Raw genomic sequence first — 23,214 nt, forward strand, 5'->3', positions numbered from 1 at the left:
ATGTTTTCACTGTGGAACAATGCCTTGTAGATGTCTAAATTTGTTGATTTATATAAGGTGATATGAAGTACAGCTATCCAGAACGAGTATATCCATCCATCCATCCACCCTACCGTCCGTGTAACTGTAGCTAAAGAAGAAAGAAACACAGATTCTAATATCATTTTAATTCCATATATTATATTTGACTGACAATAACTCGACAAAGTTGGCCTAATTTTTTTCTCTTGTTCCCGATCCACAATGAATCCTGTTTTCAAATAGTAAAGAAGAAACGATAAGAAAATATGCATAACCCATTCCCCCCTTCCATCCCCTGAGCAGCTAAACAAAACCGTTCAACTTGCGAGCAATTAATAAAGAGAGAACCTCTCCCCTCCTTCCCCCCATGTAAAATTTGCCGCCTCTCTCTCTCCCCTTCCCTCAGGGGTTAATGCCCCAACTTCGTAGATCTTTCCGGCCCCCTCTCATCTCGGTGTTGAGTAATAATACAAGTTCCGTCATTCAGTAAAGGCGTGGTGACGAAAAGGTCCATCGGCTGAAAGATGGTCGATTTGAGCTTTCTTCATCGCCAAATCTGCCGTTCACCTAATAGTTCCAACTATGAGCCATCAAGTGTTGCTGGCTGCTGGTTTCATCGGGCATAGGGATGGAAGCCTCTGTTTCCGCCACGACCTCCGCCGCGGTAATTTGCACCAGGCTTTCCGGCATTCTTAGGCCCAGTTGGGGCGTTCGCTGGTGGCGAGTGCTGAGCATCCGGCGTGCCTCCCTGGCCAACACTTCCACCACGCCGAGATGACCCCTGGCTGGCATTAGGTTGTGGCACGTCGTCGTACATGCCCTCCCAAGAAGTGGGAGCCCCTCCACCTCCGCCCATGCCATATCCGCCGCCTCCATAGCCCCCACGACCGCCTCGCCGGCCGCCATGAGGGCCCTGGGGACCTTGCTGTTGGTACTGATCATAGCCATTGTAGCCGTCTCCGCCCTGGCCGCCTCCCTGTTGCTGTTGCTGCATCATCTGTTGTTGCATCTGTTGCATCTGCTGCATCATTTGAGGATTCATCTGGCCCATCATGTTCTGTCCAGGGCCACCGCCACGACCCATCATCTGCTGCATCTGCTGCATTTGTTGCATCTGCTGCCACATGGCCGGGTTCATGGGCATGCCTCGCGACATGGCCATCTGCGACTGCATCATGGCAAAGTATTGCTGCATACGCTGGAAATATTGGGCCATCAGCTGTGGCGTCATGGCCGAGTTGCTGCCTCCCATCTGCTGGCCCATGCCACCTTGAACAGACTGTTCTTCGCCCTTTCGAAACTTCCCACGCTTAGCTGCCTCTTCTTCTTCACGTAGGTTGCCCCTCGGCTGAGCCTTCTTAACTTCGATGGGCTTCCCATGTATCTCGAGCGGCACATTGATGCAAGCATCCACGCCAGCTTCACTCTCAAAGGTGACAAACCCAAAACCTCGGGGTCTGCCAGTGTCCTTGTCCATCATCAAGGTGGCATCAACCACTCGACCAAACTGGGCAAAGTACTCTCTGAATTCCTGGTCTGTCGTATCCTGGCTGACTCCACCAACGAAAATCTTGCTCGTCTTCTCTTGCTCATCGCGAGGAATAGCCCGCTTGGGGTCGATCTAGGCGTTCAAGTCAGCAAAAAGCAGTCTCAGATATAGGTTCCAGCAGGAAAGTAAACTCACAATCTTGCCATCTAGAAAGTGCTCCTTGACCATGACAATGTTGACAGTTTTGGGATCCTTGAAGGTTAAGAAACCAAAGCCTCGTGATCGACCGGAGCTACTATCTCTCATTACGGTACATTCGACGACTTCGCCAAATTGGGAGAAGTAATCTCGTAGCGATTCTATGAACTGTTAGCATTCTCAAAGCTCGCCTATGGCGTAAGTCAGGACGTACGGTCTGTTGTCTCCCAGTTTAATCCACCAATGAACATTTTCCTAGATCAACAAATGGTTAGCAGCCAGCATAGACATAATATTATTGCCTTCATGTAAATAATCCGTTAAAGAAACAGCAGTTCGTGATAGCAGTAGCAGTGTATGGGATTAAGCATGAGAAATTTCAGCGGTACGGTGAGAGGAGAGATGAAGCAGCCGCCAGCTCTCTCTGGCGTATAAATGGGAAGCCATGGTCAAATCCGTCGAATACATTGTGTTGCTGTCATCAGGTCGAATGGCTTGGAGAGGGCAGCCAACTGAGGGCGTACGCAGATATCCGCCGGGCTGTGAGCTTGCCCCTGTTGCTTGTTGTAAAAGAGGACATATTTTAAAAATTTGTATGCGCATAGCCTCAAGAGCCACATGACAGGCGACCGACTCCCGAGAATATCTGACGCGATACGGACCCAGCATTGTCTCTTACTTGGCGAAATGGCGAAGTTGAGGTTATATCAAGAGTTGTCAATGATGGCGGTTCATGGGCCCCACTGCGATGCAATGCTTGATGAGATGTCCAATGGCATGACAGCGATTGCAGAGGGACGCAAGGTGCCAGACAAGTGTCGAATTTGTTTCCTTTCTTTTTTTTCTGTCTTTTTCGTCTTTGTGCTATCGTTTGACTCTGTCTCTGACTGTCTGTCTGTTGCTAGGTACGAGTTGACCCTAAGCGCTACCCGCTGTCAATCTTGCTACAGCCTCCCGAGAAGTGTGTACATGCTCTCGTGGGCTATTTTAAGACCTCTGTGACCGAGAGCTATAAAGACAAGAGTTCCCATATTGGAATTGGAAGAAATGGTCGTCGGTAGGTCATCTTGCTCTCAACTTTATCAAAGCTTGAAACCCTCCAGCTTCTTGACGGGCGAAAGGCCATCGCTTCCTTTTTCTCCATTTCCCCGAGAATGTTTTCTCACTTGGGAGGGCGTTTCAATGTATTCTTCCAGGCGATTCAGGATACCCCAAATGAACTCTCATGCTTGTTGGCACTTTGCTCTCCGGTAGACACTAGGGCCTTCCCACCGCTGAACCTGATTGGTCTCTCATCTAATCAAGCCAGCCATTTTGCCCCAAGCAAAATGTATATCCACTATGTGGTTGCAGGATGCAGGATTACGCGCTGGCTGGTAGCCTCTTATCATCACATTGCAACATTGCTGACGACACTTGTCGCAGGTAATGTGGGAAAGAAAATATCATGCACCGAGTGTTATATAGCTTCACAGAACGGGGGGGAACTCACCCATCTTCCTTGGCACTGGCTTTATGAACAGTCCCGTATGGAGGAGTTGTTGGCATATCATCTTGCGGCATCACATGTGTGCTGCTTGAAGCGTTTCCTCCTCCCAGGTTAAAGTCAACATCGTCTTCATCGTCGTCTGCATCTTGGTTCATCGCATCGTAGCCGGTGTTGTCTTCATCAGCAACAGGGGCAGGGGCAGCAGCCGGTTCGGGCTGGTCATGAGCTTTGGTGTCGGTATGTTGGACCGCACTCGCGACCGGCGCGGTAGGCTTTGCGTCAGTATCTTCGTAGCTAAAGATCATCAAGTTAGTATGGTAACAGGTAACTAATTCCGGAGAAACTGAATAGCCTTACAGGTCGGCGAAAAGATCGTCCTCGAAGTTTTCCGCTTCGGTCATGATGGAGATGGTGTGGTGGGAGATGAAAACAAGGTTAACGTGAGGCGAGAAGACCCGACACCGCGATTCTGGGTCTCTAGCAATGCCAAAACGTAGGAATCGGCCGCCGTAGAAGTATCCTGGTTAAGAAAATATCTTTCCTAAATGGTAAATAACAGGTGATTTTGATGCCAAACCGGGCGATGAAGTCAAAGGGATTGTTGGGGTAATGGCGTAGCAATTGTAGATGGAAGGTTGAGGACGAAGTTGCTCCTTAGGAAAGCTTGACTGAAGGCCTTGTGCCTTGCTACCTTACGCAGCTGCTGACTAAGTCAGGTACAGAGTTCGTTGATGGTCTTACAGCGAGGGCTATGATTCTCACCAGAACTGCGGCAATGGCTTAAAAAAATTACAGTTTGATAGAAGGTAACTTTGAAAAGAATTGAGGCTTCGAATAGCCCTTAACTACTTTGCTGCACCCTGTTTTCTGCCCCTTGCGTGAAGCAAGGCTGGCCGTATACCATCGTAAAATACAAAAATTACAAATTAGTACTGAGAGATATAACTTGGAGATGCTGGTGTAATCACTACCGTCTGTTAGTGTAAAAGTACACGTAAGTAGAGTACGAGCCAAAAGTCTCCGCAGGTACCCAGCAGCGGCAGCCTCGCCACCCGCAGGCGAAACGTACAGCCTTTAGCGCGTATTGCCGCTACGAGGGCCCCTTCAGCGACTTTACAGGGCCTTTACCCCGCCTCAGCGCCGGCACCTCAGCGCGTTGCCTCCTGTACCAGCAGATCCATCCAACTGTACCAACAGGGAACTTAGCATTAATGGCTACAAGTACTTTGGACGGAGTACCCGACCAGGCCACACTGCCTAAATGGAGCTTGGCTGAGACAAAGACTCGAACGAGGATCATCACCGAGTTGTTCCAGCTCGTTTCGCATAGTCGCTGGCTTTGTATCTGTTAACCCAACACCCCGCATAATGACGCCTCACCTTTGCGCTTTCGACGACCATTCGTGAACATGTGGTCGTCCTCTGGGAGCGGCAAGAAGCCGGTCAATGCAGTAAGTCGACGTCGCCTCGGCCTTGTGTCGCAACTGGCGATAAGTGGTGATGCTAACTGCCGGTCTCCAGCCGCAGGAGATGGTACAGGTCGGTACGTTGGTTGAAATCCTCCCGTCGCGTTGGGCAATGCGCCCTGAAAGCAGAGCAATGGAACTTGTTACTAACTGAAGCCCAATTGCTCTACGTGATAGATCGGTCTGAGTATGCTTCCATCGCCCCATTCGACCTCCCCAGCCCTTCGCTCTTTTCGCTAATGCCACTCCTTGGTACAGATCAGTCTCGCCGTTCTGGAGACCGCCGCCACGAGACGGCTCTTCTAGGAGGAACGTTACTAACCCAGCTGGCCGAGATGGCTCCAATCTGGTCGTTGGGGCCGCGTATTCTCATGCGGATATCCTCAAGTTCGATTCATTGTGCGCCTTCTACCGCAAACTGACCCGTCATGTCTGTTGTGTATCGCTGACTTGAGACAAAGAAACCTCTCCAACTCTTCTTCGCCTCGTCCTAGAACCCCCCCTTCGACGTCGTCCTCGAGAAATCGCATGGCCGACACCACTCCACCACCACAACGTGGCATGGGCTCCACTTCGCCGCCGTTCAAGAGTTATATCAACTTCCTGTCGAATACCAACGATGATTGGAAGGCGGACGAGGATGAAATGCTAGGGTACGAAGATGATGACGGAGACGACTTTGGGCTCCCTAGCCTTTCAAATATGAAGAGAAGGTCGAAGCGAATAGCTACTCAGAACAAGTCGTCTCTGAACCAGGAGACTCTATCTCCCGCGAATGACGGTTCCTTTGGTAGAATTCAAGGCCGACGGTATTCGAACAGCGCAGATATCGCAGCTGAACGTCCAGCATCAACCTACCCCATGCCCAAGAAAAGTGAGGGCAAGATCCTCCGACCTCAGTATAAAGACATATTAAAAGGTCAGGCCGAAACTTTGACCAATTGGAAACAAGACTTATTAACTCGTTGAAAAGATCCGGCAAATGCGCTTCATTTGATCAACTACCCTTCTATTCCTAGCAATGCACCGCAGAAAGAAGCCGATGCAATCAACTCCCGTATAACGCGTATAAATAAGTTCAAACGACTACTACAAGCATCGTCGATATCACTCCCTGACCTTCGCACACTGGCATGGTCAGGCGTACCACACGAAGTCCGTGCCATGACCTGGCAACTCCTTCTTAGTTATCTCCCTACGAACAGCGAGCGGCGTGTTGCGACCTTGGAGAGAAAAAGAAAGGAGTATCTAGACGGAGTCAAGCAGGCATTTGAAAGAGGGGGGGCAAGTAACAACAGTTCCTCTGCCGGAAAAGCGAGAGGCTTGGACGAAGCTGTTTGGCACCAGATCAGCATCGACATTCCTAGGACAAACCCTCACATTGAGCTTTATAGTTATGAGGCGACACAGAGGTCGCTGGAACGCATCCTCTATGTCTGGGCTGTCAGGCATCCTGCTAGCGGATACGTGCAGGGTATCAACGACCTGGTAACACCATTCTGGGAAGTTTTCTTAGGGCTTTACATTGCAGACCACGATATCGAGACGGGCATGGATCCTGGTCAACTGCCTAAATCAGTTTTGGATGCTGTGGAAGCTGACTCATTCTGGTGCCTCACCAAACTTCTTGATGGCATTCAAGATCACTATATTGTCGCACAGCCAGGCATCCAGAGACAGGTCACAGCCTTGCGCGACCTAACTGCTAGAATCGATTCAAACTTGTCAAAGCACCTTGAGCACGAGGGCGTTGAGTTCATACAGTTTAGCTTTCGGTGGATGAATTGTCTCCTTATGCGCGAGATCAGCGTCAAGAACACGATTCGTATGTGGGATACATACCTCGTAAGTCCATATCTCAGCACTTACCTACTAATCTACCGGACAGCCCAGCTAATGACAGGATACCCAGGCCGAGGAACAGGGTTTCTCAGAATTCCACCTCTACGTTTGCGCTGCGCTTCTCGTAAAGTGGTCCGATAAACTAGTAAAGATGGATTTCCAGGAAATCATGATGTTTCTACAGAGCCTTCCCACGAAGGCGTGGACGGAAAAGGATATTGAGTTGCTCTTGAGCGAAGCCTTCATTTGGCAAAGCCTTTACAAAGGCTCTGCAGCACATTTGAAGGGCCAGCCGCAGCGTCCCTTGCTTCCGAATCTACAATTATAGCGTGAATTGGCGCACTACAATCTGGTAAAGCGATTAGCCTTAATAAACAACCCATTTGATTAGTAGCGTCTCCATTTCTATTCCGTACCCATAGCATGCCATTTACTCTACGAAATTCGTGCCATTTAAAGGGATAATGGGATACGAGCTCTGCGACAAAGAGGTCACGTGGCCGCGCGTTAGAGTGGACGTCAGACCGCGTTACGCCCAACGACAACCGCAGCCTCACCTGCAGAATCCAAGTAAAGCGCTCGGAGATTTACAATCAGGTGGTGGTGGATTGTTTCTCTTTTTTTTTCTTTTCACATATTTTTTTACCTGCTCGATATTAGCAGTATGAGCCCAGTGGTTATTGCTGACTCTGATGACGAAAGTGACTCAAACGAGCACGTTGCTGCCGCTCCAGCTATAACAATTCCCCAGGCGCAAACACGATCATTTGAACATGGAAGCCTTGCAACTGCGTCAACTGATTCGATTCTCTTCCAGCAAGTCTTTAATGAGCAGAATGGAGCCGCCTTTGAGAGAGCCCAGCAGCTACAGCGGGATTTCGACGAAGCACCGCACCAGAGCTCAGCCATGACCATCCCTGATGTTCCCTTTCAACGAACCACCAGAGGCTTCTATCATTCATCCACCACATCAGCCACAGATCTTCATACGGAGAGGCTTCAAAACACCCAGATAGGAAGACCTTCGGTGGATCTGGCTCAGATTCCCTCTTCACTGCAGAAGCTAAATGAGGCTGGCAAGGTGGACCTTTGGGAAGTTCCAAGCAGTCCAGAAGCTCCCGAACCTCTGCAAAAACAATCGAAAGGATCAGATCAATCGTATAGGAAAGATGGATCATCTACTACCAAGGGTACACTCTCAGATGGCCATTGGGATAACCATGAACTTGTGGAAAGCCGAAGCAACAAACGGAGACGGTTAGACGAGTCTAGGGAAACACCTTCGGCAACAGACGACGTCAATTTGATTATGTTTCCTTCTAGTAACAAGGATATCATCAATGAGGAACTGGAGACGGCGGCAGCATCCAGTGTCCCGCTCCCTACGCTGCCTGTTGACGCCAATTCAACATTCTATCTAATACAACCGTCCCCAACAGAACGCCAACCGTCATCCCATATTGAGATGAATTTAGCATCGAACGATGCTCCAAAATACAACAATTTGCTCTTGAAGCAACAGACACAGTATGCTGTTGGCTCCAGCGGAACGGTCACCAATGTCAACACCCCTCGAAGTCAAATGCTCTCAAGCCATAATTTTAGCACTGTAACTCCTGGGGAGCAAGCCAAGGAAGCGGCTACGAAGAAAGTAGAGTACCGAAGCTTTACCACGCGAAGGGATTCATCCCCCGACATCATTTCTACCCTGACACCCGGTTTGGACAAAGTTACTGTGAGTGGGCTGGCAACCAGGGCATCACGCATGAAAGGCTAATCAAATTTTGCAGTCCAAGCTGGAGTATTCTCCTGGCCTAAATCTCGAGTCCAAGCCCGATCAGGAATGCTGTGACGAAAGAGATTCTTCAGCTCATCAGCCCCCACCACGAGAGTTGCAGTCGGAGGAGAGTGATGCCGAGTTCGTGGCACATCCTACGCCAATAGCCAAATCTAAGAAGAAGAGGGGGCGTCCAAAGAAGCCTCCAGAAACAGAGGAGCCCCTGCCAATGAAACAGGCTGCAGGTCCTGTATCGGCCGCGGCTGATGGAACACCAGATGCAGCGCTGCAGAAGAAGAAACGAGGGAGACCTAAGAAACAGTCGAGTGATACAGCTGTAGACGGTGCCCCGCCTCCCGCCGCCACTCCCGTCTCTGCCGTTGTCCCTAGCAAAAATACGAGAGCCATGTTGGGTCAAGAAAAGGCTTCAGCTAGGAATGATGGGGACAATATCCAAATAGCCGCAAAGCAAAGCTCAGTGGAGATGCCAAGTGAGCAGGGAGCTGCCGAAGACGCCTCGTCCGCGGCAGACGACACGGAGCGTGTCCGGTATCAGGCAGCCCCAGGCAGCCAGAAAAACCCGAAGGATCATGCCACCAGCCAGAGCATTCCTAACAGGCCACAGGACGAGGACGAATCCAAAGGGCCAAAGCAACCTGCTGCAAGAGGGAGAGAAGAGAAATCGGGGGGTGACAAGAAGGGATCTTCGGCACAAGGGATGGTCAAACCCCTGTACAGGGTTGGGCTGAGCAAGCGATTTAAGATTGCCCCGCTGCTAAAGTCTGTACGCAAACCATGACGGAAAGCAGACGACAGGAACAAGAAAGGTGCATGGTATCTGAATATACTGCGAGTGGATATGTCACATCTATAATTAACCAAATCGAAATAACTGATACAGCACAGCGGTTACTCCCTGGATCAAGAGCCGCCTCCTTCTCTCTCGAGAAGAAAAAGTGCGGTGGTTGGTGTGACCCGCCAAGACTATGACGAACGAATCATCACCAGAAGTAGAATTTTCGGGATTCCACGCCATGTACATACGCGTTGGGTAGAGATGGGGACGACGAGATGCTTGCACATGGGGGACAAGGTTACGGCTGTGGTGTGCAGTGGCCGAAAGCAACACCTTCTCGCAAAAGGCTGCTAAGGGACACGATGAGCCAATGGCCGCAAAGGCGGATAAGCCTCTATTGGAGATAGCTTAGGTGCCTAGTAGGCATTTGGGCATGACCAACGTCACTGTGCTTAATTGGCGCTGAATCCAAGAGGCCAGGTCCTTCTCCATACCCAGGCCCATCTCGGATATGCAGAAAGCCTGCATGGCTACAACAGACTGGTGAGCAAGCGCCACTTTTTCACGTCATTCTCAGACATGGGTTGCGTCCGCGGTCGCGGCAATGTGAAATGAACAAAGTTCAGGGTAACAAATCCGACAAGGTCATGTCAATGTCCAAACGGTGCTCTCCCGTTGGGGCCGATGCGAAAAAAACAAGTGGTCAGTCGGGCAGTGGGGAAATTCATATGACATGATACTGTAGAAACAACTGTGACTGGCGAAAATCATACGGATGTCGGTCGTGGGAAAGGTCTTCTTACCGGCCTTTTTACGTACAACAAAAGCTCATCAAATGAGCTGGAAGCACGCATCAGCCAGCGCCAGCCTGCATACCGATTGTTCGCGCAACCTAAATCTGTTCGTTTGAAACACCCTTGTCTGGAATCGTGCGACTCCTCTTACAGTTGTTTCAGTCGCATCAACTCCGAGCGATGAACCCACGATGGAACACTTGGAGACTTCGGCTAGCCCCAGACCATGGAAAGTCGATTACACTGCAGCACTAGTTCAAACTATCCATAGTTTGCCCCGAGAAACATGGCTCTCATTTGAATGAGCTGCAAACAATAAGCCTTAGCAGCAGTCTCAACTCTCCCGATGAACTAGACATGTGGACATTCCTTCAAACTCTTGGGGCTATCTGGGCTATTGTTGCGGGTCTTTGGCTAGTTGCTAAAACCTCAATCGACACGGCCAATGGTACGGACTGTCCGAGCCACAAACTCGCCTAACGGCCTAAAGCAATCCATGTCAGACCGGTGTCAGTACGAGTACGGTGGCAGACTTGCTTCCTTAGAATAGGAGAGAAGAGGCATGAGAAGTGCTCATGCGACAGGTCTCGGAGCCGACTTTTTACGCTTCTTCTCTCTTTGGGTCCACCACCTACCGTTTGGGACTCGAAGGAAATATCAAAAACGCGCCGTTCAGCCGAACTCTTCACAGCTCCAGGGCCCGGTTTCTAACCACAAACATCAGACGGTGGCAGTGAAAACGAAAGAGCCCCAGACGCATTGATTTGACCGCGAACCAGGATCCGCACACGGCGTGGTTTCCGTTGACTATCTACTGGATTCTTTTTTAGGGCTGGCCACCTTGCCATGGGATGGGCAAGTCGACCAGGGGCATATTGGAAGCGCGCGCAACCCTCTGGCACCTTGTCACCGCAAAAATCCAAATATGGACGCATACTCGCTCGCAGCATGCGCGCGTTAGGCTTTTCTCAACTCCCCGCCGAGATACCGGCTCAAGCTGGGCTCCCGAAGGGTTACATGGTTAATACATACGAGGCAGAGAGGCACAAGGCACATGCAGCCGCAGACTGTCACCGACCCAAGGATATGAAAAAGAGAGCCACCCCGCACTAAGCACAAAGGGGACGCGGGAGGGGCTGCCACTGGTCAGAAGAGAGACGGTGCCGAAAGATTTTTGCCCCACGCCCAAGCCGACTGTCCTGTGTGTACGTGTGTACTGGGACCTTTGGACAGATGGAATGGCGTCTCTGACGATGGCAGGCGACAACCCTGGCTGGTATTGGGTACGAACCCCTGGCCTGCCTCTCCTGTGCCGTGTATGAGTACCTGCCATGTAGCCGCGACCTGTCCGGGGGCTGTGGCGCCGTACTGGTACTCCTGGTCATACGCCAAGTTGATCGATATCTCTCTACTAGTAGGTTGTTAGTGGCCCTGCTTTGACTTACAGACAGCCCTCTTTGTCTCTACTCCTCCGCAGCTTCTACCAGATAGTCGCGCCCTCTTTTCTCACCTCAAGCTTAGTAAAAAAAAGTTTCTTCTTTTGATTTTGTTTGTTCCCCCCTGCCTGTATCGCTCCTCGACCAAGGCCTCTCTCGACCGCGCTGTTTCATCTCTTTACCCCTGACGTCTCGGGGCTTCAAACCGTGGTGCCTCGGGAGCTACGCAGGTAGCCATGGCGCCAGACGACACGGCGGATGAGAATGCGTCGTACCGTTACCTGAGCACTCGCGGACAGGATAGTGGTGTATGAAGACACTTCCCTAAGTCTCTTCTTCCCCAAGCTATCCTTCAGCGCGGATTTTTTTTATTCGCTGCCATCCACCGTTTATACGTCATACCCTCTGCAAAAAGTTGAGAACTCCGACAACATCCTAGCAGCTAACGATTTCGTCTCTGTGCCAGTTCTCATTTGAAGAGGTCGTCCTGAACAGTGTTGCCCCTGATGGCGGCTTATACATTCCTGAAGAGATTCCGCGTGCTGCTGCATGGGAGTCATGGGGAGACCTTAGCTTTCCAGAGCTCGCTTTCGAGATCATGTCCCTTTACATTTCCCCCTCCGAAGTCCCTCCCGCCGACCTCAAAGATATCATTGCGCGCAGCTACTCGTCCTTTCGATCCCCAGAGGTTACACCGTTAGTCCAACTCAAGGAGAATCACTACCTCCTCGAGCTGTTCCACGGCCCTACATTTGCTTCCAAGGATATCGCCTCGCAGTTCTTGGGCAACCTGCTTGAGTATTTTCTCGTGAAGAAAAACAAAGGCAAAACAAGCATCGCAGGTACGCCATCCATATCGCCCCACGTGCCACCCGTTGATGTCATCCCCTAGAGGGTCACGTATATGTACAGCAGTATTACGTGGTGAGACAAAGGCGGGCATGGGACTCTCTATGGCCATAGAGACTCGCTTATCCTTTATGATGAATTCTTCCTAGCAGACCGACATCATCTTACCTTTGTCGGTGCCACCAAAGGCGATGCAGGCTCTGCTGCCGTTCATGGTTTGAGAGGGAAAAGGGACATATCCGTATTTGTCATGTTTCCCCAGGCACAAATCTCACCTGTTCAAGAAGCCCAGATCACCACGGTGCCGGACGAGAACGTATGCAGCTTGGCCGTTGCCGGCACCTTTGACGATTGTCAGGTAGGTTGCTACCCTGTTGTCCTCCCGATCTACGCTTGCATGCATTTATCCTTGATTTGATTTTCTTTCCTAAACTCAAGGCATCTAGAACATCCTGCGTCGCCTACAGGCTGATAGGCAAGCCAACGAAGACTTTGATCTTGTCAGCTCGAGAAACTGGGCCCAGATCTTGGCTCAGATTGTGCTTTACTTTTACTCATATTTCTCTCTTGTCAAGAAGTCTGCGTCATTCAAGACTGGCGATAAGGTCCGGTTTGTGATCCCAACAGGCAAATTCGGCAGCATCCTCGCCGGGTACTTCGCCTTGCACATGGGCCTCCCCGTCGATAAACTTGTCATCGCTACCAACGAAAATGACATCCTTGATCGCTTCTGGAAGACGGGTCGGTATGAGAAGCAGCGTGTCGGCCGTGGCGGGCATGGTGTTAAGAAGACTCTCAGCCCTGCAATGGATATTCTCACTTCCTATAACTTTGAGCGTCTGCTATGGTTTCTCGCCTGCGAGTTTGCATCAAGCGCAGGCATGGATAATCTCTGGAACCAGAACCAAGCTAGTCAGGAAGTTTATCAGTGGTTCCAGGACCTTGACAAGAAAGGGTTCTTTGGCCCTGTATATCGCGACGTTATTAGGAGTGCTAGGCGCGACTTTGAGAGCGAGCGAGTCACGGATCAACAAACCATCGAAACCATCAAAGCTGTATATCGAAAGTCCGGATACGTGCTGGATCCTCACTCCGCGGTTGGTGCTGCAGCAACACAAAGATCAATGAACCGTACCCACGCGAGCATTCCACATATATCTTTCTCGACGGCACACCCAGCTAAGTTCTCCGAGACCGTAATAAGAGCACTTCATGGCGAAGAGGGTTTCAGTGTCGTTGAAACAAGTTTGACGCCGGCAGAATTCGCTGACCTCGATAAGAGAGAGAAGAAGATAACTGTAGTAAGTAACGACTGGCAGAAAGTTCGTGAGATTATCAATGCTCGGAATAGCAATTGAGTCACAGCATACTCTGGTTTTTGCATCAATGCCTTAGATGCTCAACAGGTCGATCACGTCTACATTCTACACGGTCACAGATTCCTCATCGCTATTAGAAAGCATTGGCTTTAGTGGTTTGGTAGGATAAGGTACGGAAAGGAAAATCGGGGGAAAGAAAAAGGTTACACTATCGCTCAGGAAGGGGGATGTATGCCACGAAAGGTTTCAACGGCGGGTAATCCTAGTTAGACACTTCCTATCTGTACAGCCGAGTATTCCATCTAAACAATTTTGGCCTATGCAACGGCCCAATTGTACTCTCCACTCCTATTTACCTACACTTGGGCAAACGGTTGATTGGTATGTTTTATATTTTGCGGTCAATTGCAAGATACGGTTACAGAGGTCATCCACTGTTAGTTCAACATAAAATGAAACACACCACAGGTTGATTATAGTTAAATAACAGACACTCTGGAGTCCTCACGAAGTAAGAGCTTTAACAGATGTGCATTTCATGGTATTTATTTAATTTCTTCCCTCGTCCATATTCATCAAGACTACATGACAGACCCTGGTGCCAAAAACCAGCTCTTCCCTCTGCGAACTTTCATCTCTCTTGGCGCTAACGAATACTACTCTGCCATAATAAAGAGAGCTCGTAATATAATATGCCAAATACTTCGGATAAGCTTGAATCGTTGGCAATGGCTTGTTTGGTAAAAATCGGAGGTAGGAGCTCAGAATAAATAACGACAGAAATGAAAATGGGAGGAAAGAAGAAAAATGACAAAAGAACCGCAAACGCCGCAAAGTTAACTATGAGGCCCATCTTCCTAGGCCATGAGAGAAAATAAAAGGATAAAGACGGGGAAATTGGCTTGTACACGTAAAGAAAAAAAGAGAAAAATAGCATCGACAGTTTTTCCCCCGCTTCGTAAACAATTCATCAAGGCTTCTCGTCGTCGAGGCTCTTGATGCGCTTCTTAATGATTTCAAAGGATGAGAAGAAAATGGCGTTGACGGCGCAGGACCGGATCATGGACACGCCCAGACCGCGGTACATGTGACGCTTGAAGAACTCGATCTTCGGGGCCGGTTCGACCTTTTCCCCGCGTGAGTAAAGAAGGGCGTTCCTCTGGTAGATGCTCTTTGCTGAGTCGATGGGGTCTGTATTGGGTGGCTTCGTTTAGCTGAGAGTTCAATGTTTTGGAGCGATATGTTTGCAGGAGATACTCACAAATCATGGCCCATGATACCAGCCCGCAAAGGCCTCCGGCGGCAACGACAGCCAACTTGTTGCTATTTGGACTATCGCCAGCAAATGTGGTTCCGAGCTGTTTTCCGCTCTCATACACCATAAAGTAAATGGCTGTACCCAAAGTATCACGCACTGCCCCCAAAATCGCGTGGATTAGCAAACATGGAAGCAAAAGGTAAACCAAACCCGGGAAATCAGCCATTGCTGCCTTGGAGAGTACTTACGAAGATGTAGCTGGAAGCCGGTATAGAGCCCCAATATTCCCCGGTGCTTAATGATATTGGCCATAGTCTTCAACGTCCCCTTATTCTGATAGCTCTTGGCCACTTCGCGACTTCGTTTGCAGTCCCCAGAACGCTCCGCCAGCAGCACAGAAACCTGAGCGCTGAGTTTTGTGAGTTCAAACGGACAGGCCAAGAATGTGATTGCAGATCCTGCTGTAGCGCCAGCAGCACCAAAGCAGGCCACTGAATAGAGATTAGGATATGTTCCAGGAGTGCTGACGTGGCGGTGGATGTCGAAGCCAGACTTTTGTTTGATCCAGCCGGAATAGATGTGTTTTGCTCTGCGGTATATCGAGAAGGAGACGGTGCGTACGAGCGTGATGCTCGCCATGGGGGCGGTGACACCTGCAATAATGTGAGGTCAGATGGCATTCATTGCCTTGACGACGTTATATCTATCCAGACGACGGGTGTAGAACTCACCTCGAAAGAACCCCGCCAGAGCCTCGGTGCGGTATGTGTGCTTGACGCAATCCAAAAAGCCCCGATACTGATACGTCTGCATGCGTGTCTTGACGCTGTCGAGAGGAAAAGCGGCGAGGGTAGAGAAGACGCTGGATGTGCTGGCAGCGACCTCGATGCGGTAGCGTTTTATGAGCGCGTTGGGCCATTCCCGCTCTCGATCTCGTCCCCCAGGATGAGGCATGACGGCTGCTGCGGAGCGACCTGTGACATCTTGGTAACCACGCTTGACCTCCGCGCTCATGCTTCTGGCAATTGGCGTCCGGTCACAACGCGTTCAGACAGCGGTCTCGTATGAGGCCGGAGTCTGGAGCGCGGATCGCAGCACGGCCAGCAGCCAGCAGCCTCTTGTCCATCAAGAGCCTCGAACGCAGGGTCCGGGATGCTTGTCGTCGCAGGCGGACGATATTTTAGCGGTGGTCGAGAATTGGGGGCGAATGAATAGTCGGAATGGTTGTCGGAACGAGAAGACGAAACCGAGTTTAGTTTCGGGATCGTACGAGAGAGAGAGAAGGGGGCGGAACTTGAGTCGGGCTGGACTTGAAGTGAATTCAGAACCAAGAGGTGAAATGGTCGGATGGAGGTTGGAATGGAATTGAGTCAAGCCCCAAGGCGTCGTCTCTGGCGATGATTCGGATGCAGGACTGCAGATGCAAGATGCAAGAGCCGGTGCCGGTTCCGCCGCCTCTGTGGTCGTTGTCGTTGTTCGAGGAGCGTTGCCCACGGCGTCAAAGGCGGCTTGTTGCGCCCAATGGCGATTACCAGCAGTCACTGATGAATGGCGATGGCAGCAATGAGGCGAACCCGAGCAGCCCACGACGCTGGAACCGATTCCCAAGCACAGGCGACCTGGTGAGGGGGGAAAAGCTAGGCCCTTCGACCTGAGCCCATCGTTTGGAGTCGATCAGATGCCGACGGGGAGCCGCTGTGGGGAAGCTCTGGCGGTGCTGCTAGGGCATGAGGTCACAGCGCTGCACTGAGCCGCCATCCGACCCCGCAATGCAGCCCCTCGGGCTACCTGGCCTGCTATTGATGCTGCCATCAATTATCAATGCTCCAGGGAGGGCTCCGGCTGTTATATTGATACTGTCCATACTGTACTGGTTGGCCTCTGTTAGCAGTGAGTGGCATGTCTCTTTTGTCATGGATCACATGCCACCTTTTTCTGTCTTGTCTCACCCTGCCTACCTAAAGTCCCCCCAATAGACGTCTAAAGCATTGATCCCAATACCCCAGATACGAGAAGCCATTTAAACCTTCCCCCAAAGCATCAAGTACATACAGATATCCTTATCCAGCTCAATTGGCCTCGACAGCGGCCCGTTTCTTGGTGGCTGCGCCCGGAGACGCTGCCATGTGTTTGGCTGCTGCTCAAGGACGTCATCAGGCGGGAGCCAGCTTATCATGACGGGCCTTGGTTGGACTGAAACCTTGCCAAAGCATGGCCATGGCCAGTGACAATCCACCGCTGTATCTGCATCTCAATGCAACGGCACTGCGTCATATGTGACTGATATCAAATCTTGCCATTTCTGACCGCTTAGACCGGCATTTGATTTGACCTTGTTTATGTATTAATTAATTTTTTTTATAATTTTTTTCTTCTCTTTCTCGGGCACCCTCAAAGCGAGCAACGTGGACAAGCTAAATGACAGTCTCACAGCCTGCGCTGAGGCACGCCCAATACTGAAAAAGGCCGAGATGGCTAAATATTTAAATATGCTTTTGATAATGTAATGTGCAAACAGCTCATCGAGTGCTCCCTACACTCTTGGCATATCTGCTGTGTTCTAGCTGCATTTTTTGCTTGCTTGCTTCCTTGTGTAGACCTTTACGGCCTCGGGGAAGAAAAGTTTGGCCGCCATGTCCTCCATTTATCTCCTTCATCCTTCAAGGCCCTTCCCATCACTATCATTTCCAATGTGAAACTGATGCGGTACTATTCTATACGGGGCAAGGTAGACTAGTAGTGTGAGGTACGTGTACGACTGCCGCCGCAGCCACCCACGTATCCAAGGTAACAAGCTTTCTTTTGCGAATAGCAAGTCACCGCGGCCCTCCTGGAGACCTTTGTGGCCCCAGCAGGTGCTCGGAATTCCCTCTCGCAGCATTTCGTAGAGATGGGGGGCTTGAAGTCTCCTCGACTCTGAATGTTCTTCCGTAAATGTTCAAGACGCCGGTACTTCTTGACCAGCCTGTGTGGGTTCCTCCGCATCTCCGGTAACGTTGCCACTGCTCTCACCATTTCCAACAGCTTCCTCTTCTTCCGGTACGGCCACCGGGAGTACCCCACCATGCATAGCAAGTAGTCGATCCTCTTCTTTCTTCTGGCGAAGAGCTTCGGTCTCGCGACGCAGCTTCTCAAGATTCCAAGTATCGTCGTCTTCATCGTCGCTTTCCGCTTCGGAATCGTCATCCCTCCACTTGCCACTCTCAAAGAGAGCACGACCAGTGTTGTCCTTGGCCTTGCGAGCCTGTTCTTCGGCTGCCTTCTTGTCCAAACGTTCCTTCTTCCATTTGGCAAAAGTCTCCGGGGTGACTGGTGTCAGGGTTCCAGTAAGCTTGTGGCGCTCCGATTCCAGGAAATCTTCAAGAGTCAAAGTCTTGAGCGGTGATTTGTCGAGCAATGCCTTCTCCGCTGCTCTCTGCTCTTTTGTCTTGAGAACAAATCTAGAAACACCCAGGTTAGTAAACACCAGAGATTGTGAGATTGTCGAATCCAATTGACGTACCCAGGTGGGAGAGCGTGCTTATACATGCACTTGTCACCACCGTTTGGACATATCCAAAACCAACCGTACTTGCCATCCTCGATGGCCTGGATGAAGAATTTGCACACTTTATCCGTTGTGGTCTTTTGGTTGCCCTTCTTCGACAGGACAACTTTCATCAACTGCTCTTCAGTCCAGTCTGCAGAAGTCTCCTCCTTCTTCTTCTCTTCCTCCTCTTGTCTAACATCTGTGTATAGGTTCTTCTTTTCCGTCTTTCGTTCGATGCTCAGGTCGTGAGCAAACTTGCACTTCTTTCCTTTTTCGCAGTCGCCCTTTTTGTAGAAGATGCAGACGACTGTTTTGGGATCCACGCCGAATGGCACCTTTTGAATCTGGGCTGGCTTGTTTAGAAGAGCCGCCGTCTCTCGCGCGGCGTCTTCTGCCGCCTTCTTCTCCTTCTCACGCTGGGCCTTTTCGGCGGCCTTCTTCCTCTCTTCGGCACTACCACTGCCCTTCAGGTTGGCTGTCATCTGCTGGATTTGTCTCTGGGCCTGCGCTCCCTTCTTGTTCTTCATTCCAAACGTTCTATCCTCCACCAACTTGGCGGCAGATGGCTTCTTGCCACCGGCTGGCTTCTCCTTCTTCGGCGGCATGATGGGCAATCGATGGCCGATGGACGCTTCTAGTGGGGGTGGAAAAGACAATGAGAAGGCGGTAGAATGTAAAAAGTAGATGCGCCGGAAAAAACAATCCGAAATGCGTACTCGATTATCCCGGAAGCCCCTCTCTTCCTATCCCCAGAAATATCCTGTCAAAGGAGGGTCAAAGAAGTAAGAAATGGAGTTTAGGTTTTTTTTTTAAGCTGTGGCGGCGATTCTTCGCTGGACACAAGTTGGGTCTAAGTTTGGTGGGTTGTTAAGTCCAGTGGGCGGATGAAGTCACTGTGGTCACGTGGGCGGCCCCCATATTTCCCACCGCTTGAGGCAGATGAGTACAAAGTACACTGACCTCTCTCATCGGACGGGCTAAGCCGCATTTGGATCGAGGACTGGCCAATGCAACACGTCGTCAGCCCGAGCTATACAGATACAGGTGTCCTTCTAGCAGTGTTGCGCCGAGGGCTGTCAAATCCAGAGCTTTTCATCACGACCATACCAGCGTCCTAGGTGAGCATGGAATCGCCAATCTGGCCTTCTGCGCATTGTCTTTGAATCATAACTGACCAATTGGCGCTTCTTCAGCCTGTAGATTGCGGTATTCCGGTTAGCTCAAGCCTAGATCGAGCTCCTGCTCCAGCGCCTTCAACATGATTTCCGACGACGATCTCTACAAGCTTGCCATCTTTCTGGGCTCCATTTCCATGCTGCTCATTGTGGTATACCACTTCCTAGAGGTGAACTCAGAAGACAAGTCAGCCGCTGCAGTAAAGAAGTCATCATGAGGGTAGCAAACGACATGGAGAAGAACAAGTGCAATAATACGCCATTGGCGCATCGAGGCATCACGCCGCATACAATCGCACGAACGAACAAATGAATTGCACGAAAAAGTCAAAATGTATCTGAAGGGACAATATTAGCGGGACGACAGAGCGAGAATTGGGAAGTGTCTTCGAGTTGGTAGCGGGACATTGAGAACAAGAAATGCCAGCTTTTGATACCATTTTAAAAGGCAGAGAGCAGGAGAGGCTATAAGGGCAATCGGCATAGAATAATCACGTCCAAAAACATCTCAATCGATTTTTGAACTTCTTCAACAGTCCCAAACGTTGATTGGCGCATGCATCGAGCATACACCTCGCTCTTCTAGATGCCCTTCAATCCAGACACCAAGCGATGACACACCTTTGCGTTTGGTTATTTTTCCCACCGGAAGTCAGCCTATAATCACCCAGGAAGTTGTTTCAAACAGTATCAGCCATGCATCATCGTATAGACAAGCATGTGCCCATGTGTCATGTAGGGTATTAGTAGTGTATTATTTATCGTCCCATCCCACGAGCACCAGTGCATGAAAGGATCCGATGAATCTCACCCCCCATACATCAGTTATGAGCTCAGCTATAACAACAGTTTTTACTGTCTAAGCGCCAATGATAATGCTCCTGCAGACGAGACTACCAAACAGATCCCGGCTCCCACCCGCTTCTCATCTCGGGAAATTGAAGCAGGGAGGCTCGAGATATGTAGTCAGGCCCCCATACAAGGCCCGCCTCATTACTATCATATTCCCCAAGAGATCGGTGGCAAAAGCTTGTCTGCCCACGGGATCTATGCACATATCGCCTCCAGCAAAACCCACCGCCGGCAGCACGCGCAGATGGCCATCGCGGGCTTATGCCAGACCTGGAATTGCTGATTGCATTAGTGGCCTGGGCTGGCCTGTCTCACCAAATCCGACTGCATGTTATTACGATAGTAAGTCGAGTTGGCTGACTGATGCGACGACTGTCTGCCGTTGGAACGGGAAAATATGAGCTGAGGCCTGCCGCAAGGTACAAGCGCTTCCGCAGTGCGCTGTGGTTGGAGCCAAGTACCTCCACGTGCAGCCTATTAGAAGGATTCAACAGAAGGGAGGCCCCCTGTTTTCTAGGCGCTAGCAGCCACCGGCAGCGCTGAGCCTCTGACTGTTCTGTCCCAGGCACGCGTTCCTGCGCCCGTGCTTATTTACCCATCGCTCGCACTCCCCTCTTCTCTCAACCTCGCCTTTTCCTCTCGCATCTCCATTCCAAGCCCCAATTCTGTGTCTTCGCAACCCGCAAGCACACCCAACCCTCTCTTCATCTTCGACTTCTATACCTGCTGGACTGCAGCCGGTTTTTTTCTCTCTCTCGTCAACTCTTCCAACTAGTTTGACTGGGGAAAACGCGCCCTTGCCGAAGCTTCCTTGCCTCGAACGCTGTGATCGATCTGAGCCACCGTCGACAAACTCCAGCTCACGCATTCCTTCGGTTAAGCCTGATTAGAGCCGCTTCTCGCGATTCTACATCCTTGATCATCTATTCCTGATTGACTGCTGCTTTTGTCAATCTTGACCAGCCGCTGTCGACACCGCTACTCGACAGTTTTTCTTCCGCCTACATTTTCTCTCCATTTTCCATCAACTTTCAAACTCTTCATCATGTCTACCAAGCTTGATAAGCCTCTTGACGAGATCGTCAGCGCCAAGCGCCGCGACTCTGTTCGCCGCCGCTCCCTGCGACGATCAACCACCGGTCGCCCTGCTCCTACCGCTCCTGCCGGTGGTATCCAGAAGACCGCGGCCAAGAACTCTCGTGGCTCTGCCGCAAAGGCCACACCCATCAAGGCTGCTATTCCTAGCAGCGACAGCAAAGTCATCGTCAGCAACTTGGTATGTTGTCCAACTCTCTCTCAACCAAGCAATGTGACAGTCGCTAATATCGCCCAGCCCAAGGACGTGACGGAGAAGCAGATCAAGGTATGTTTCCGTTGAGACCTTATTCGTCTCCGGACTTTGTTCGACGTTTTCTTCCTCGCCGTGCTTGATTCATCGAGACGGCCATCCCTCTAAGAGGCTTTGATACTGCCTTTGTGGCACAAGCCTTTGTACTGCTCAAGTCTCCTTCCTTTGACGGCGCTCGTTTCACAACGGCACGCGCACCATTGGCAAGTCGAGGCCATCCTCGTTTCGCACAAAGGCTTCGAAATACCTGGTCAGTATTTATGAAAGCATGCGATAATCTCCTTGAGGATTGTGGCAATTCTCCCACAGGCGCTTAAGCGTGGTGGTCATGAGACACTGCCTTTGAGTAAAACAGAAATTTTGCTGGCACTAGTCAGTCAGTCGGTCGAGCGAGCAATGCAGTGGGCACGTATATCCAGGAATCTCGTATTTCATGTCAAGGGCCTATCTATTTTGAGCGCAGTTGCACTTGAGGGGCTGTTTCAAACAAATGTCGGTGGTTGGGCGTCATGGCGGATTTTCTTTCATTCACTTGTGCATCCACCAAGGCTATAGTCCGTCGGATCACACATGCGGAATCTTTTGACGCCCTTGGTTCTTTCTGTTATTTGCTTTCCTCTGGGGGGAATAACTGCTCTACGCTCTTTTGTGCTGCATCCTGGTTTGCTGCTCACTGCTACGCTCGCTGGTCTTCTCACATTCTCTATTCCATCGAAATGGTTCTGGGACTGGATCGGCAAAATACTCGAAGTCGGAGACAGCATGTTTACACAACCCTTCGCTTCCGCTTAACTGACACTACTTGCTCCATAGGAATACTTTGTTCAATCTGTCGGCCCCATCAAGAAGGTTGAACTGTCCTACGGCCCCAACTCTCAAAGCCGAGGTATCGCCAATGTCACCTTCAGCAAGCCTGAGGGTGCTTCCAAGGCACTCTCGACTCTCAACGGATTGTTGGTCGACGGCCGTCCCATCAAGGTAAATCATTACTACCAAACAGGAACTGGGGTGGTGTAAGCTTACCATTGATGCCCAGATTGAAATCATTGTCGGAGCTGCCCAGGCCGACAAGGTTATTCCCCCGATTAGGACTCTAGCTGAGCGCACAACGTTTGTCTCTCCGACTCAATTTCCACAACAATGAGCATCAGCTGACTTTTACATAGCCAACCCAAGGGCCAGCCCAAATCTGCCGCTGGCAAGAAGCAGAATACCACTGCCGCCAAGGCTGGTGGTGCCAAGGGAGCCGCCGCGAATGCCAACAAGAAGCGCCGCGGCCGTAACGCCCGCCCTGCCAAGAAGACCGCCGAAGAGCTCGACTCAGAGATGGCAGATTACTTCGTTGGTGCCGGCAACGCTGATGCTGGTGCCGCTCCCGCTGCCGCTGCCGCTGCTCCCGCCAACGGCGATGCTCCCATGGAGGATGAGATTATGGTAAGTTAGAATTCGTTCCAGCAATGAGGACGTGGCTAATCAGGATACAGTAATGACTATGCTTTACATTTTTCATATGACGGGTGATATGGCAGGCGTTCCATGGGGACTCGTGGTTTAGATATCAATAAACGAGAAAAAA

At 50.7% G+C, this 23,214-nt stretch overlaps 7 protein-coding genes across 7 annotated transcripts; 4 read left to right on the top strand and 3 right to left on the bottom strand.

Annotated features, from left to right (window-relative positions):
• Positions 1-634: 634 nt before the first annotated feature.
• Positions 635-3,598, bottom strand: T069G_00896 (RNA recognition motif domain-containing protein; the record flags this gene model as incomplete). The annotated part of the gene is made up of 5 exons (XM_056168106.1): positions 635-1,642; positions 1,706-1,869; positions 1,923-1,963; positions 3,201-3,491; positions 3,555-3,598. The coding sequence occupies 5 exons, from the start codon at positions 3,596-3,598 to the stop codon at positions 635-637; spliced, it is 1,548 nt and encodes a 515-aa protein (XP_056033422.1).
• A 1,008-nt stretch (positions 3,599-4,606) lies between these two features.
• T069G_00897 (rab-GTPase-TBC domain-containing protein) lies at positions 4,607-6,833 on the top strand (the record flags this gene model as incomplete). The annotated part of the gene is made up of 5 exons (XM_056168107.1): positions 4,607-4,740; positions 4,922-5,062; positions 5,125-5,582; positions 5,637-6,508; positions 6,576-6,833. The coding sequence occupies 5 exons, from the start codon at positions 4,607-4,609 to the stop codon at positions 6,831-6,833; spliced, it is 1,863 nt and encodes a 620-aa protein (XP_056033423.1).
• A 336-nt stretch (positions 6,834-7,169) lies between these two features.
• On the top strand, positions 7,170-9,081 carry T069G_00898 (uncharacterized protein; the record flags this gene model as incomplete). Its single annotated transcript, XM_056168108.1, has 2 exons — positions 7,170-8,240; positions 8,296-9,081. The coding sequence occupies 2 exons, from the start codon at positions 7,170-7,172 to the stop codon at positions 9,079-9,081; spliced, it is 1,857 nt and encodes a 618-aa protein (XP_056033424.1).
• A 2,463-nt stretch (positions 9,082-11,544) lies between these two features.
• T069G_00899 (pyridoxal-phosphate dependent enzyme domain-containing protein) lies at positions 11,545-13,515 on the top strand (the record flags this gene model as incomplete). The annotated part of the gene is made up of 5 exons (XM_056168109.1): positions 11,545-11,616; positions 11,775-12,150; positions 12,307-12,329; positions 12,420-12,515; positions 12,604-13,515. 5 exons carry the CDS (start codon positions 11,545-11,547, stop codon positions 13,513-13,515), a joined length of 1,479 nt encoding a protein of 492 aa, XP_056033425.1.
• A 931-nt stretch (positions 13,516-14,446) lies between these two features.
• On the bottom strand, positions 14,447-15,748 carry T069G_00900 (mitochondrial carrier protein domain-containing protein; the record flags this gene model as incomplete). The annotated part of the gene is made up of 4 exons (XM_056168110.1): positions 14,447-14,667; positions 14,738-14,890; positions 14,983-15,387; positions 15,466-15,748. 4 exons carry the CDS (start codon positions 15,746-15,748, stop codon positions 14,447-14,449), a joined length of 1,062 nt encoding a protein of 353 aa, XP_056033426.1.
• Positions 15,749-17,672: 1,924 nt separating this feature from the next.
• On the bottom strand, positions 17,673-18,868 carry T069G_00901 (DRG family regulatory protein; the record flags this gene model as incomplete). Its single annotated transcript, XM_056168111.1, has 2 exons — positions 17,673-18,174; positions 18,237-18,868. The coding sequence occupies 2 exons, from the start codon at positions 18,866-18,868 to the stop codon at positions 17,673-17,675; spliced, it is 1,134 nt and encodes a 377-aa protein (XP_056033427.1).
• Positions 18,869-21,335: 2,467 nt separating this feature from the next.
• Positions 21,336-23,081, top strand: T069G_00902 (RNA recognition motif domain-containing protein; the record flags this gene model as incomplete). Its single annotated transcript, XM_056168112.1, has 5 exons — positions 21,336-21,566; positions 21,624-21,653; positions 22,452-22,616; positions 22,675-22,748; positions 22,805-23,081. 5 exons carry the CDS (start codon positions 21,336-21,338, stop codon positions 23,079-23,081), a joined length of 777 nt encoding a protein of 258 aa, XP_056033428.1.
• Between the last annotated feature and the right edge of the window lie 133 nt (positions 23,082-23,214).

Source organism: Trichoderma breve, chromosome 1 (assembly GCF_028502605.1).
Source record: "Trichoderma breve strain T069 chromosome 1, whole genome shotgun sequence".
Classification (NCBI taxonomy): Eukaryota; Fungi; Ascomycota; class Sordariomycetes; order Hypocreales; family Hypocreaceae; genus Trichoderma; species Trichoderma breve.